General features: G+C 34.1%; 1 protein-coding gene across 4 annotated transcripts; it reads left to right on the forward strand.

Annotated features, from left to right (window-relative positions):
* The first annotated feature begins 4,834 nt into the window (after positions 1 to 4,834).
* Positions 4,835 to 13,086, forward strand: LOC132064888 (cold-regulated protein 27-like). 4 transcript variants are annotated; one of them, XM_059458044.1, is made up of 7 exons: positions 4,835 to 5,068; positions 9,311 to 9,520; positions 11,173 to 11,352; positions 11,427 to 11,474; positions 11,868 to 12,138; positions 12,371 to 12,468; positions 12,556 to 13,086. In XM_059458044.1, the coding sequence occupies exons 1-7, from the start codon at positions 4,952 to 4,954 to the stop codon at positions 12,622 to 12,624; spliced, it is 993 nt and encodes a 330-aa protein (XP_059314027.1). In that variant the 5' UTR covers positions 4,835 to 4,951; the 3' UTR covers positions 12,625 to 13,086. The 4 variants fall into 4 exon arrangements, with proteins under 4 accessions (XP_059314027.1, XP_059314028.1, XP_059314029.1 ...); XM_059458047.1 differs by having other exon boundaries at positions 4,930 to 5,068; positions 9,417 to 9,520; XM_059458045.1 differs by lacking the exon at positions 11,427 to 11,474 and having other exon boundaries at positions 4,851 to 5,068.
* Positions 13,087 to 15,053: the final 1,967 nt, after the last annotated feature.

Raw genomic sequence — 15,053 nt, forward strand, 5'->3', positions numbered from 1 at the left:
CTTTAATCACAAACGTAGAGGTATGGAAACTTGCGGCTCCTTTACTTGGAGCGAAGACTTCTTAGTACGCAAAAGACTTGCGGATGAGAGTTTCTCTATGTTTTTTTTTTCTCCCCTTTGGCTTTATGAAGACCCCTATTTATAGTTGCAGGGGAGAGCTAGGGTATGTATATGATTGGTTGAACCATGTCATTTGAACACTTGGCGACATTTGATTGGTTCTCATTTGACGGCATGCTATGTCACTTATGCACGTGGCACGATTTTATTGGTCCTTGATTAGACTTGGCGTGCCGCGTCATTTGATACGTGACATGGACCTTAGGCTAATAAGTGGGCTCATCGTGAAGACAAACTCAATGTAGTAACCCAAATAAAATTGGATTTTACTTTAAATCCACGTCTTGGATTAGATAATTTGATCTTGATTTGGACTTGGTATTTCATAAACTTAGGAATTTATCCAAATTTAATATGGATTTTAATTCCACAAAATTCTTATGTCTACAAATGCGCCTTACTTCAAGGCTTGTCGAGGTGTAGACTTATCGAACCTTAAAGACATGTCTTGGAGTACTCGTGACGGTGAAAATTTGGACACTCCGAGTATTTTCAACTTTTATATAAGCATGTAATCATTTGGGTTGATGGCACTTTGTGACTTGTATTATTACTTTCTTCAAATATGTAGCTTGGGAATAATTCTGAATTACTCCCTTAATCTCATGTTATTTGGCCACATTACTATACTTGACTTTTCACGTTCTTTAAGATTTAATAAAAATGAAGTACTCCCTTCGTCCCATATTACTTGGCCACATTACTAAAAATATATGTCTATTTTTCTATTCTATATTTTTCTTCTTCTTATCTTCTTATATATAAACGCCCAAGGTGGACGAACACAACAACAATAAGTTGTACAAAAAGCAACTGAAATTGTACTTTAAGCAGGAACTAACATGTGTACATTTCAGAAGTTGAACATTAATTCTATCTCTTGTGTGTACTGAGTCCCATATGTCTTAATTGTCCTTTCATTTCCTTCATTTGGCATGTACTCCCTTTGTCTCAATTTAAGTGTCTGCGTTTGACTAGACATAAAGTTTAAGAAATAAAGATAGACTTTCAAATCTTGTGGTTCTAAATTAAAAATGTGTATAATATAATAAAACATTCTTTGAATCTTGTCATTATAAACTTGACATGTAGGATATTTGAATTGTCAACTTACTAAATATAAAAAGAGGCGGACATAACCAAAATAAGACAATTTTTATTTTTATTTTTTGACAGCAAACGCCCAAGTAAACGAACACAGCAAGAATAAGTTGTATAAAAAGCAACTAAAATTGTACTCTAAGCCATGACTAACATGTGTACATTTCAAAAGTTTAACATTAATACTACCTCTTATGTGTTCACTTTTTAAGTCCCCACGTGTCCACATGTCCATATCTTTCATTTGTCTCAAATATACTCCTCTGTCTCAATTTAAGTGTCTACATTTGACTAGACACGGAGTTTAACAAATAAAGATAAACTATCTTGTGGTTCTAAATTAAAAATATGCATAATATAATAAAATATCTTTTGAATCTTGTGATTATAAACTTGACATTTAAGATATTTGAATTGTCAACTTACTAAATATACAAAGAGGCGGACATAACCAAAATAAGACATTTTAACAACAATTGAGAAATTAAGGGGAAAAATAAGACGAAAAGAAAAAAATATGGAGACTCATTAATGAGAATCACAATATCCTTTGCAAAATATACAAACCATATAAACTAACTAAATTAAATAATTAAATTAATCATATTGAGCCCCGTACATCACACGGACATAGTTTGCTAATCACCAAATACGTTGCCAGAGTTTCTTGAACCCTTGGATAATCCTCGTCATCCGCCGCCAGAAATTTATTTTCCCATCCAAAAGTAAATAAATAAATAATTTTTGGCGGATGCCAAACGATGATGCAGCAAATACGTGTATGTATACCTGCTCATATTAAAAAGGAGTCTTGGGTTACAATTATTATTATTAAAATTGATTGCCTTTTTCAAAGAACTACTTATAAAATATCTGACTAGGAACTGTACCATAAGATATTTGTAGTCATTATCAACAAATATGTGTATGATACCTGACCCACATATTCATCACTGTACATATATTAAAAAGAAGTCTTGGGTTACAATTATTATTATTAAAAAAATTGATAGCCTTTTTTAAAAAACTATTATAAAATATCTGACTTGAGTGTACGTAATTTTATAGAAAATATCTACTTCTCTTCTGTTCACTTTTACATTTCTAGTTTGAACTTTGCACATTCTTTAAAAATAATAATCATATCAATATTTTATCACAATATTCATACCAAGTAATGTAATCTTAGATCTTGAGAAATGATTTGGAGAATAAATAATTAATGCTAAAGATAAAACATTAAGAAAATATGTTTTTCTCTTGATATATTAAAAGTTACAAATAAAAATGAAAAAATATGTTCACTTTTTTTGCGAATTATTCACTTTTTACTGAATTTTTTTTCACTTTATTTAAAAATCAGGGTTTGCCTGTGGAAATTCCAATACAACTTGGAATTATTTGAAATTTGAAAAATACCTAAGACCCAGTTTTCACTTTTTCACTTTCAATACATTCAAACAACCATAGATTTTTTTTACAAAAACTATAATCAAACACAACTCCAACTCCAAAAATCAAAAGTTTCCAATAAAGTGAACAATATTTGGTTTCTATGGCCAAACGCTTACTGAATTAACAGTACCGTATCTCATTGGGAAGCCAAAGTCATTTTTTCCTTTTCCTTCCATGGGTTCTGATATATTAGGAGATCTAGTTAACTTGCAGTAAGTGATAACTAATACTCAACCTGAAAATATACCGTCCTACCAATTGTAATTGAATCGTTTTGTTTCATCTAAGGCAGATGTAAGACATCCTCGGGGGATTTGGTTTTGTGATTCACTATATATTTTAGCTATATGATTTTTTGGACAAGAGATCGATAAAAATAAATATATAATAATATTTTTATAGCTGGTTCATTCTCTATTATTCAAAACGTAATGGTCATCATAGATCATTTTCTCGATATTGATTTCTGTGATTAGCGATGTTATTGATGATCAAATATAAATAAATACTTGTGAATACTTTAAGTCTAGTGCAGTAAACAATATAAAATAGTTTTACACTCTCAATACATACAAGTGATACAACTTAAGTCCAAATCTATTTATTAGAGTTTAAAAACCGTGTTGGGCTGCAGGTACCATTTAAATTAATTTGATCACCTAATTTCACTTAAGAGGAATTAAAATATCTGATTAGGAGCTGTAGCATAAGATATTTTCGAGCTACAGTTTGCTGATAACAAGTGATTTCATTTGGATGTGTAATCATAATTTTCCAAACAGCTGTATGGCTGAATTCTATATCATTGCTTAAAGCATAAGTTGGACATACGTAATTCATGGTAGAAATAGAAAAGAAAAGAGAAAGTGCACTGTAACTAAGAAAACAATACCTATCTTGTCACTACCTACCTTTATAGAATTGAATTCGTTTTGTCAAAAAAATAATACTATAAAAAGATAAAATAGTAAATAGGTTCATGAGTTCATCTATGCACAAATGATTGAATTTATCTGATATAAATTAAAATCTTAAGTTTCATAATTTTATATTTATTTATTTTCTTATTCATTTTCCCGACTCCACATCCCAATGTATGTTGTTAGGGAGGTATTTGATTACAAACTGATTAAGAATATGTACCGTCTCTCTTCATGAATAGACTCAAATTAAACTGAAAGCTTTGCTAGCTATTCATGAAGAATATTGATTATATAACCCAAATTATGTTTGTAGAGCCTTAATATATTTGCACACAGATGTGAGATGTCAGACGGACACCCTCAATAAAAAACAAAGTTTATAAGATATACATGAGGACTTTAGTTGCTACATAATTATCCCTCCAATTTTTACCAATATCAATATTTTCACAATTAACTAAACGATTAAGTCACGTGCTGTGCTTTCCTGCTAGAATAGTTTGTCAAATTTGACCCTAGACTAATTAGTAATACTGTATATTAAACAATTCTTGAATTGTTAACCATATATTATTAAATCCTAACAAAAATAATTGTCATCATCATTTTCCTTTAAACTCCGATCCAATAACTTCACTTTCAGTACTAAAATGCTGTGAGAGAATTTACTTATGAAAAATACGTGAATACCTTTTTCCAGTCGTCATTGACTTCGACTAATAGATAATGAAACGACAAACGACTTAAGAGAGCTAAAACAAATCAAAAAGATCTAATTGATGGGAACAACCTAAAAATATCTGATTAGCTAGATATTTATCTCATTAATTAAATAGTATTAATATCAAATATAATTTATATCAAGTGGGTTTTATATAACCAAAGACACTATTTAATAATATCTGATTATTTTTAATTGAGTAATTTCCTCGGAACGGGTATACCCTACGCTTATCTGGTAGACTTGACCACGGTAGCTGTCAGGCACGTGGCGCGTGATCAACACCTTCCACAGTTCCAAAAGTACCAGACTGCTACCCCACACACTATTTTCGCTCTCGCTTCCTAGAAGAAAAATATCTGGTGGACATTTTCTGAAGATATTTATCACTGTTGACGTGGCAATACTCGAATATCATGACACGTGTAAAAGCGTAGCAATGTGGAGCCCTCTTTGGTCCCTCACCGAAAAATAATCACCACTAACCCCCACCCCCTTGTGCTTCATCAAAACCGCCTCAACACACCCCCAAATATTATAAGCCCAAAGTTCACGTTTATTAAACCTGCCTGTTAATATTAGAGAGAGATATATAGATATTTGTTGATTTTTCAAATCTACATTTTATAAAATGGAAGAGAGCTACCGGAGGTGCGGTAATGAGTTGACCCGGTCGAGTTCTGGTGCGTCATCTTTAAGTGTTGCGAATTCCAAACATACTTTTTTGCAGACTGGAAATGCTACCACGGTATGTTTTTTTTGCGATTTTTCCATCTCGTGTGTTTTTTTGGTATATGTTTTGGAGATTTTGTGATGTAGCACCTTAATTTATTGAATCTTAAGTTTCTAAGGTTATTTCCTTGTTTATTCTCTTAAATTGTTGGTTGTAGATGCTGATATGGTGATCGTATGAGTTCCTGCTTAAATCTCGTGTGTTTTTTGGTATATGCTTAGAATTTGGCCCTTAGTTTTGGAGATTTTCTGATGTAGCACCTTAATTTATTGAATCTCAAGTCTCTAAGGTTATTTCGTTGTTTATTCTCTTAAATTGTTGGAAGTAAATGCTGATATGGTGACCGTATGAGTTCTTTGTTATCCGTATGCTTTTTTTTTTTTTTTTTGGAGAGATTTTGTGATGTTAGCACCTTAATTCATTGAATCTCAAGTCTCGAAGGTTATTTCCTTGTTTATTTTTCTTAAACTGTTGGTAGTAGATGCTGATATGGTGACCCTATGTTTTTTTTTTTTCAAAAAGCAAATCCACTTGGCGAGGTACCTAGGGCTAGTTTTTTTATTTACTACTAAGGAAAAAGTAAAAGCAAGGGGTAGGCGCTACTTACTAATCCTGTTGAGTTCTCTGTTGTCGTATGCTCTTTTTATCAGAGGAAAGGCTAGACATCATAGAGAGAGGATATTTAGTTGGAGAAGAATCGAAGGAGGAAATTGAGAAAATGGCTAAACTAATTAAGAGATCAGGAATAGGATCTACGTGTGATGTGTTAGTTTAAATCTGTTTTTAATCTGGTTAAGAGAATATCTAGCACAACCTAAATGTTTTTTTGGAGTTGGAAGCAGTGGAGTTGTGCTTATTTTTGGTGGGAAAGAGACAAAGAACAGTTCTTATGGCGAGGATGGTGTAATTATATTATCATCTTGTGTATCCTGCAGTTACAGTTTTTGCTCACAGGAATTCTTTTTTTATGGAGCTTCTATATTTTTCTGTTTCGATCCACCTCTTCTATCGTGTTGAGGAGGAGGAAAGGGGGGTCATTATTCATTGAAGTCACGAGGGGTTGTTGCTTAATTCTAGTTTAAAGGCTGAATTGTAAAAGTAGCATTCTAAAGGAAAGAATTGGAGCTTGTAGATGATCAATCATAATGATTTAGCCTGTCATTCTAAATCACCTATTTTCCATGTCTAATCAAAAAGAATTTTACCCGATTGAGCATTACTTGACACTGTTGTCAGGGTCTTTATTGGAGACACTCACCTATAGATTCAAACAACTCTACTAAGGCTTGTGTAAAACATTTTCGGGATGCCATTAGTGTGTGGTGTATCTGGCTGAAACTGCCTCTTTCTTTATGCTAGTTTGGGAATATCAGATTTTGTATTATGTACTCTCGGTTAATCAGCTGTTACTAGTAAAAAGAATCGCAGTCAGTCTGATGGTACAAGGTAGAAAGTATCCGGTTTAATAGTCGGAAAGTTGGCTCAATTTCCTATTTTAAAAAAAGATTACTACATTTTCACTTTTAGAACCCTGTTTTCTTTAAAGCTACATTTCTAAATATGTAGTCATTGAATTGAATGCTTAAAACTTTTGTCACACTTCTTGGTTAGTCATGCAGATGCAGTAATCCTGCACTTGCAGTTAATACTAATAATCTGAAAATAGATTGAATAGTTCTGTTGAAACTGCAGCATGTGTGGGAAGTGTACCTTGATTTGGAAAAAAATTATCATTATTTAGTAAATGATGTAATATAAGTGATATAATATAACTGTCGTGAACGAAATTTCTACTTCTAAAAGCTGCTTTGAACCCCTAAGTTTCTAGGTTTTCATCTAGCTGTTAATCTGATAGTGCTTGCAAGATATACACATTGTTTGCATATAGTGATTCTACAACATTGATGTCTCTGAGCACTCGATAGCAGATACTTGTTTGGTTCCAACTGCTGTGATAAAGCTTGACATCAAGCATGCAAAAGGGTAACTGCAAAATTAGGGAAACAACTGAGTCTTAAAGTGTTTGGTTTAAGCATGGAATGACTGTCTAAAATTCAGTGTATTTCAACTTTCAAGAAAAAGAAAGGAGAAGTGGGAGAAAATGAATATTGCAGAGGGAAGAAAAGCCTGAATGTGCAATATATTACGTGTTGGAGACATACCAGATGTGATTAGCAACCTCAAAAACTTTGTCGCTGCCTTTCTTCTTCACTGCCTAGAGCATCAAAAGATTAAGTCCTCCTTCAGGGACATTTCGAGTACACTAGGGATGAAACCCTAGGTTCAGCCATCAGTGAAGAAAAGAAAACCAGAAAGATAGTCTGGAACACCAAGGAGAAAGCATTTTATGCAGGTTGAGAGGTAGCTCTTCTTATCCTAGATGCCATAGTCGTTAGCTAGGAAGCACAAGTGTGCCTGGATGGATGGGGGCTAATTTTGTTCCAGAAGAGAGGGGGGGGGGGGGGCACTTGAAGGTCTAGGTTGGAACCTGGTTTACATGTGTTTGTTATGTAATTTAATGGTTTTTGTTTTTGCTTTCCAAGCTCTAGGGATTTTCTGAAAAGCTTCTTGATTGATGGTCAGCATGTTGTTATCTTTAATTTGGGTTTCATAATTGATATAAATCTTGGTTATCAAAACTACAGTAATAATAATTCATGCAAGTCTTATGTTGGTATCTTTTAATTATATTCTAATTATCCGTCTCTTAAACACACTCTTCTTTTTCATTTAATCCGTTATCCTTGAAAAGAAAGCATCAATTTAATTTAATCACATATATAATCATGTGGGACTACCTTTCTTCCTCTTCTTTTTCTCCCTTTTCTACTGTCCAAAACACAAACTGCCCTACTTTTTCTCTCAATAAATACAAAACAACTCAGATTTTTCAGTTCTTGCTTGCGTCATGCTGATTATATAGGGAAATCAAGAAGGAATAAAGGGAGTATTCTATTCTCTTTTTTTCTTTTCTTTTCTTTTGCGAACTGAATATCCACCTCAATGTTACTTTTGAAGTAACCTCATGAGTCGATGTATGTGTATTCAATCCCATCTCTTTGAACTACGTGTTGACATGTTTTGTCTAGACATTTTAGAACTAGAATGTTTGTGTGTATGGCTTCATGCTGTCAAGATTGTTGGGAAATGAAGTTTGGAAGAGATGAAAGAGAAACAAAAGAATTACCTGTTCTGTTGTCAAAGTGACTTGTGGAAGTAGTGGCAGGCAGCTTTCAAAGCAGCAATTAAAGGCATAAGGACTGGGATAATGCAGAAGATGGATGAACAGAGGGTAGGCCTGGTTCCTAATCTGTCATTGTAAAGGTGCAGTTCATGGGATACTGTTCTTGTGAAACTGTAGGGTGATGCAATAGCATTTTCTTGGTTTTTTTTTTTTTTTTTTTTTTTTTTGATGAAGCTTCTTTTTTTTGGTTATTTATTTAGGTTGCTTCTGTAGTTCCTAGTCATTTCAGAACTTGTTTATGTTATTTGATGCCTTTTTGTGTACTTTATTGATTGACAAGAATTTGGTGCCTTGGTTGTGTTCATCGAACGGAATTTGGTGATTTATTTTTAAAAATGCAGTTCTAGTTGTTTTAGGATAAAGGTACTTGGAGTCTTGTTATAAATAGAACTGGAATCAATTTAATGATGCGGCCTTTATTTATGATATTTGATGTTCCTCTTCTTAACCGTTAGGGTTTTCAACTACATTAAACCCTAATGCTGGTTCTTGTAACAAACTAAGGTTTCAAAATTTTAGACATATCAAAAGTAGTATTGTAGAAATGTTATCTTAACAAGATCTAATGATGATTCATCAGGTGACTAAAAATGTGTATCTCTTTCGACTTGTGATGTCTACCCGGATGAGAAGAGTGGGTTATTACTTTGATCCGTCTGATTTTCCTTTAAAGGATGATGAGCAAAGAACAAGCTTCTAGGGTTTAATAAATGCTCTAGGCTTGATCAACTTTTGGATAGCCTAAGATTTAGGGTTTAAATAGCCATCTTGAATCAGGTTGAGGAACTTCTTGAGTCTGTTAATCTTATTAATGGTTCTTCTTCAAGGAGGAATCTCATGATTTCCTCAATAGGATAACTGAACTTCAACATATTTCTTAAAGCTTCGTTAGATTTGTAGAAAAATGTATTTACAAAATGCTACTAGTGAATTCTTCATGCTACATCTAAGACAGCTCAAACATCAAAATGGAATCATCTACGGAAGAAACTTACTAAGATAGAATTAATCAGATATATGTTAGAAGAATTGCACGTGAAGACACTTCAGTTGGTGTAGAAAGGAAAGAAGGAGTGCATAACTGCATCGATAGCACTGAATTCCTATTGATGGATGCAGCTGAAGCTGGGGACGAAGTTTTAGCATGCCAGAACAAGGAGATAACTAAAATGCTTTTCGTCACCATGGTTCATAGAGCTGTCTACACAAGTGCTGTAGTTGATGTGAGAAACTAAGTGCTTTTTTGTATCCTCGTCATCCTTTTAGGTTTGGACTATAGTCATTGGTTATTTATTACAAGTAATTTTCAATTTCTGGTTGCTTAAAACTTGTATTTCATTTCATCCTTTTGGTACTTGATTGATTAACAGGAATTAGGGTTTTAGATATTTATTAAAAAAAAAAAAAATGAATAAGATTGTTCAGGATTAGGTTTCTTGGAGTCCTCTTGTTACAAATGGAACTAAAGTAATCATTCAACCTTTATCTACTGACTTGCCTTTTTGGTTTGCATGTTCCTTTTTTCCAGAACAATAAGAATTGCTGAAAATTAGCATCTACTTGAGGCTTAGTTTCATCTAATGAACTAAAATTTTGACATAAATCGAAGTAAAATCCGTCCCTACCATCCTGACATCCATCAGGAGAGAGATGAAGGCGACAGGGCTAGAGAATTTCAATTCTTTAAATGTTTTGCAGTATACTAATTTTCATTGAATCACACATAACTATTAAGATAGCCTCTTCTAGATTTTAAATGCTGTTTGCTACACCACCCCGAAAAGAACAAGGAAAAGCAAAGGGTTGTCTAGTTGCTGATTAAATTGCTATGCTTCTTGTTTCCTAACCATGATAATTTGTATAGCTTTCTTTTAAAAGTAGACTTTTCGCTGTCATACTTACTTGGTGTGTCAAGAACTTTCACTTTTTGATAAATCGTTTTTAACAGCCTCTGTGCATGAGTGCGTAATTCATATGTTAAAACTCATGTATATGTGCCTATGTGCCTATGTGCTATGCATAATTGAATTCTTTTTCTATAAATTCCTTGGGCATCATATTGGGGTGCTAATAAAGGTTAATATATACCCGTTCAAGCAAATAAGGAAAATCCCATTAGTGATATTGTCACATTCTTGTTTTTGGTTTCATCCTTTCAGGTCATGTATGATGTAGCGGGTTCATATTATGTAGGTTTGGGGTAGGGTGAATTAAATAGTGAATAATGATGGAGCTTTTTTAACCAAAAATAAAATAAAATGGAGCTTTAAATTTTACTACGGGTTCTGAGTTTGCCTTGTGGTTACTGGTTAGCAAGGTACTTTAATCTTTTTATAGTTATTATCAATTATGTCGAGTGGACGTATTTCCTGGTCCACTTCCAGTTTATGAATTACTTGCCTTTAATTGGGTTTTACAAAATTCAGGAGATTCTTCCTGTGATAAGATGTGGGAGACAATTGTCCTCCACAACCTCCTTAATGCACATGATATTTGAATATGGATGGATCTTTGCAACCTACTTAATGCACGTATATTCATTAGATTCTTCCTATGAAATTTGCACTCTCTATTCGTGTATATGGGCTTCTGCATGTGATCAATCCTTTCATGCCAGCTTATCTGAAGTAGGAGCTCAAAGTTCTATCACTTCTGCTTCCCTTTTATGTAGTCTATTAGAATATTGAATTCATTATTTATATCTTCATTTTTGTCCTTGAATTGCCCATCTGTAAAAACTGCTTATGGCATGCATATTTCTTGATATGTTTCTAATGTTTCCTTAATGGACATTCTCTGATTAATGTATAGTCAGGGAAGTTTAATCCTCTAATTTAGGATAATAACACTTGCATATTTCACGTTTTGACTTCAGGACAAGTACACAGGATGGACAAATGAGAAGCACAATACATTTCTGGACTGTCTTGAAGCATCATTTATAAAGCAGTTGCATAGATCCATGGCCTTGCGTGCTGGATCTGTGGAACTGAACAAGAGCTGCAGCGATTTGCCAGAAAAGTCAACTGCACATGTCAACAAAGCTTCAGAGCAGGTCAGGAGCCTAATTTTAGTTCATTCTCTATTTCTAGAGCTATAACACGGCCCATTTTGGCTGCATCTTCACAGGCAGACGTATATTTTGGGGAGGGGTCATATTTTCTACACCAAACACTGGTCATACTGACCCCAATCTGACAATAAGCCCATTTACATGTACATAAATGTGTGTGTTGTGTGCATCTACATGTACGCATTTACGGGATATTCTTTCTCGTTTTAGGAAGATATTTTGCTTCCTTTCAAAATTGAAAACTTGTTCGTAGGTTTCATGCTTTCGAAAGGAATCCTCCTGGTAGAATATAATTGTTTTGAATAATATTTCTAATTACCTCTTTATTTCCCTTCTGCTTTGGTTTCTCCTTTGAAGTTATCGGGAGGGATCTGGACAAAATTTCCCCCTCTTGCCCCACTCGTTCTCTGTACATGACAATGAAACCATGCCCTTAAAAAGAAAATCAGGAAACCTCTCAGTGGATCTTGCTTGATAGTTTTTCTCTTCTCTTCCAGTTACCTTTTCTGCATGATGGCTGTTGGAAGAAGATCAAGACTGTGAGGAAGCCACCTGTTGTGCACATCGCAGCTAATTCTCATGATAGCCTAAAATTTCTACGCTGTGATGGGGATCATCACGTTCTGGATTGCCAATTTTGTTGTGAACTCGATTGCAAGGGGAAACGAACAAGAGATGAGAGGTCTTCATCTCGTGGACACGAAACAAGATCACAGTTAATCCTCCCCAAACCTGCAGAACTTCAGAAAACAGTTTGTAGACTTACTGGTAAGCACTTTGATAAGTTTGTGTTGAAATTGTTCTTAATTCGGGTATTGAGGACGGGTCTTCTTTCGTGAAGACTAAAATGTTGGGCTTTTAGATTACATGCTTAGGTTCTCGGGACTTTGAAAAACCAAGGGAACATTATATTGTACATTAGACATAGGTACAATATAGCTTGTGTTAATTCTACATTTATTAAGTAGTATTTTCTTTGACACTGTTAGAAATTTTGCAGAAGGTTCAGGTCAAAATTTTGTGAATGAAGATTTTGACGAGAACTCGAGGTGCAAAAAGATGAAGACAGCTTCGGTGGAAACTGCAGACCAAGAGCAGGTGCATCAACTTCTTCCAATTACTTTGAATAAAATGATTTTAACGGTTGTAAGAACCCCATATCTAATCGCTAGATCTGTACTTTAGATTGTTCCAACAAGGAATATGGGAGTTCAGGAGTTGCTAGTTCCATGTTCCAGAGTAGCGACCAAGTAAACCTCGAATTCATTAGAAGACTGAGGCCAATGTCTTGGTCCTCAATGACTTTCTGAAAGGCAGCTAAGGGGTGGTGAAAATGCTGGAGAATAGGGACTCGCAAACACAAGGAGTTGGTAATTTGTTGGTGCTTTCCTAAAGGAGGATGGCGAATTTGAGCTGGATGAAATCACACTTGTTGCAGAAAGTAGGAGTCTTAGCGTATCATTTTTTGGGTAAAAATATAGAGTAGGAAAAGGTCTAGCGTGCATTTGCATAGGGTTGCGATATAGCACTAAAGTTGTAAATGACATGTAGATAGTTATCTATACAAGCGTAACTGTTTTGCAAGAAGAAAAAAACTAGAAAATTATCATTTTATTTACAGATCTCTGTGGTCTGCCTATAGAGCAAATGTCTATACAATCTTTAGCTGGAGGACATCAGTAGCTGATTCTTTTTTTTTTTTTTTTTTTTTACTTTTTCTTTTCCTTCTTTTCCCTTTGAAGCTGCGTATGTACTGTTGTACGTATACTTGGTGGAAGTCTTTCCATCAATTACTGTGTCCTTGTTTTGATCTTCATTGCAGAACGAAGTCCTCTGTTTCAATGTTCAAAATGGAGTTATCCGAGGGTTATGAAACAAAGTAGTTGAGTAACTGCTTCAACATTTCTTGATGCTTAACATAAGGAAACAAAGAATTAAATTGTTCTGCAGGTTGGTTATACTCATGTCAGTAATCTCATGGAAATCCCTTGAAGTTCCTACATATGACTAATTCTATTAGCAATGGCATAAAATTGTATTCCATTAGTTAGTGATCGTTGAAAGCCAACATAAAAAACATTGTCAAATAACAGCTACATATGGCACGAACGTGATCTTGCCCTATAGTAGAACTATCCGATAGCCATAAATTTACCCTTGCCGTGGGTTAAGAAGGGTGTACTTGCACTGATGCATGCCTTTCGAGCATTGTGATGATCATTTGTATGCACTTAAGCGCCTGACACAAAGGTTAATAAAGTAGGTAAAAGTTGCTTAACATAATGAGGGTTTAAATAAAGGGGAATGGGTCAAAAGAACCCCTCTACTTTGGGAAAAGGGTTAAAAATATCCTTCATTCTAAATTTGGGTCAAAAACACCCCTTCCGTCATGAAAATTTTCAAACAACATAATCCGATTTCATTTTTAAACCCGTTCCATTTAAACTTGATCCAACTAATAAAAAATCCATATGGGTTACCCGCTCCTGTGCCTAGTGGCTCCAGATGTTGTACTCAGGAACAAGTTGGTCGCATATGGATTTTTTATGTAGTTAGGTCGGGTTTAAATGGAGCGGGTTTAAAAGTAAAATCGGATTATGTTGGAGATTTTCATTAAGACGGATATATTTGAAAACTTTCATGACGGGCAGGATATTTTTGACCTAAATTTGTAATTGAGGATATTTTTAGCTCTTTTCTCAAAGTAGAGGGGCATTTTTTACCCTTTTCCCTTAAATAAAACCCAGCAGGCCATAGAGATAAAAATAGATACAGTGGTTTTTTCTATTTTCCTAAATTCGGTTGGATGGAATTATTCGATAATGATACTGAAAAATAGCATATAGCCGGTGAATAGATCAAGTATGCGCATGTTAAGCAGTTACCTTTGTTATAAAAAAAATATGATGAACATAAAATTTTGGACGTCGATATTTAGTAGTAATATGTACTATGTGTCCCAATTTATCTGTCATCTTTCAAATTTCGAAATTCAAATTTCATTTCCTTCAATTTTATTTCACACTATTTTCCAATTCACATTACACCTTATCTTTAAAGCCCAAACAATAGAAGTCTTTAAAGCTCAAAAGAAATCAGATCCATTAAAAAAGATCTGCACACGTGTAAACTTAAATAAAATATTTCTTTTGTTCCAATAAAAGAAAAATTAATTAACCTTCATGGGATAAATTCGAATTAGAGAAACTACATCGGAAAAGTTGACACTATATTCCCGTCTTTAATTGACCCGTACTCGCTAAACCCCTTTCCAGTTTCGCCTACTTTGATAATAACGTGCATGAATTCCAAAAACTTTCAAGATTCCACCTCTCCATTTTTCCTCCCTTTTGTTCAATCTAACTCGCTCCGTTTGTTCAATCTAACTCTTGCAATCACAAACACTGACCCTGAAAGGAGAGTTTTCGGGATTGACTACGACCTATTTGTCTTTAAACCCATAAAATACAAATCTCTAACTGATTATCCGTTTTCACCGAAAAATAACTTCTTCTTTTAAAAAAAAAAAAAATTAAATTGACAGGTAGAAAAACCAAAAGTACATTAGCTCGAGGTCGTTGTTCTGTCTTAAAATTTCGAACTCCCAAACCTCAAATCCTAGCTCTATCTCTGAGTGCCGAGGTTTAAGATATGCATATATTTTATCTTTTTTAGACTCCACC

This window comes from Lycium ferocissimum, chromosome 7 (assembly GCF_029784015.1).
Source record: "Lycium ferocissimum isolate CSIRO_LF1 chromosome 7, AGI_CSIRO_Lferr_CH_V1, whole genome shotgun sequence".
Taxonomy (NCBI): Eukaryota; Viridiplantae; Streptophyta; class Magnoliopsida; order Solanales; family Solanaceae; genus Lycium; species Lycium ferocissimum.

Coding starts and splice junctions, on each gene's coding strand:
- LOC132064888 (XM_059458044.1), top strand. CDS start 4,952: ATGGAAGAGAGCTACCGGAGGTGCGGTAATGAGTTGACCCGGTCGAGT. Junction 11,475..11,867: donor ATTTTCTACACCAAACACTG/GTCATACTGACC, acceptor CTTCTCTTCCAG/TTACCTTTTCTGCATGATGG. Junction 12,139..12,370: donor AACAGTTTGTAGACTTACTG/GTAAGCACTTTG, acceptor GAAATTTTGCAG/AAGGTTCAGGTCAAAATTTT.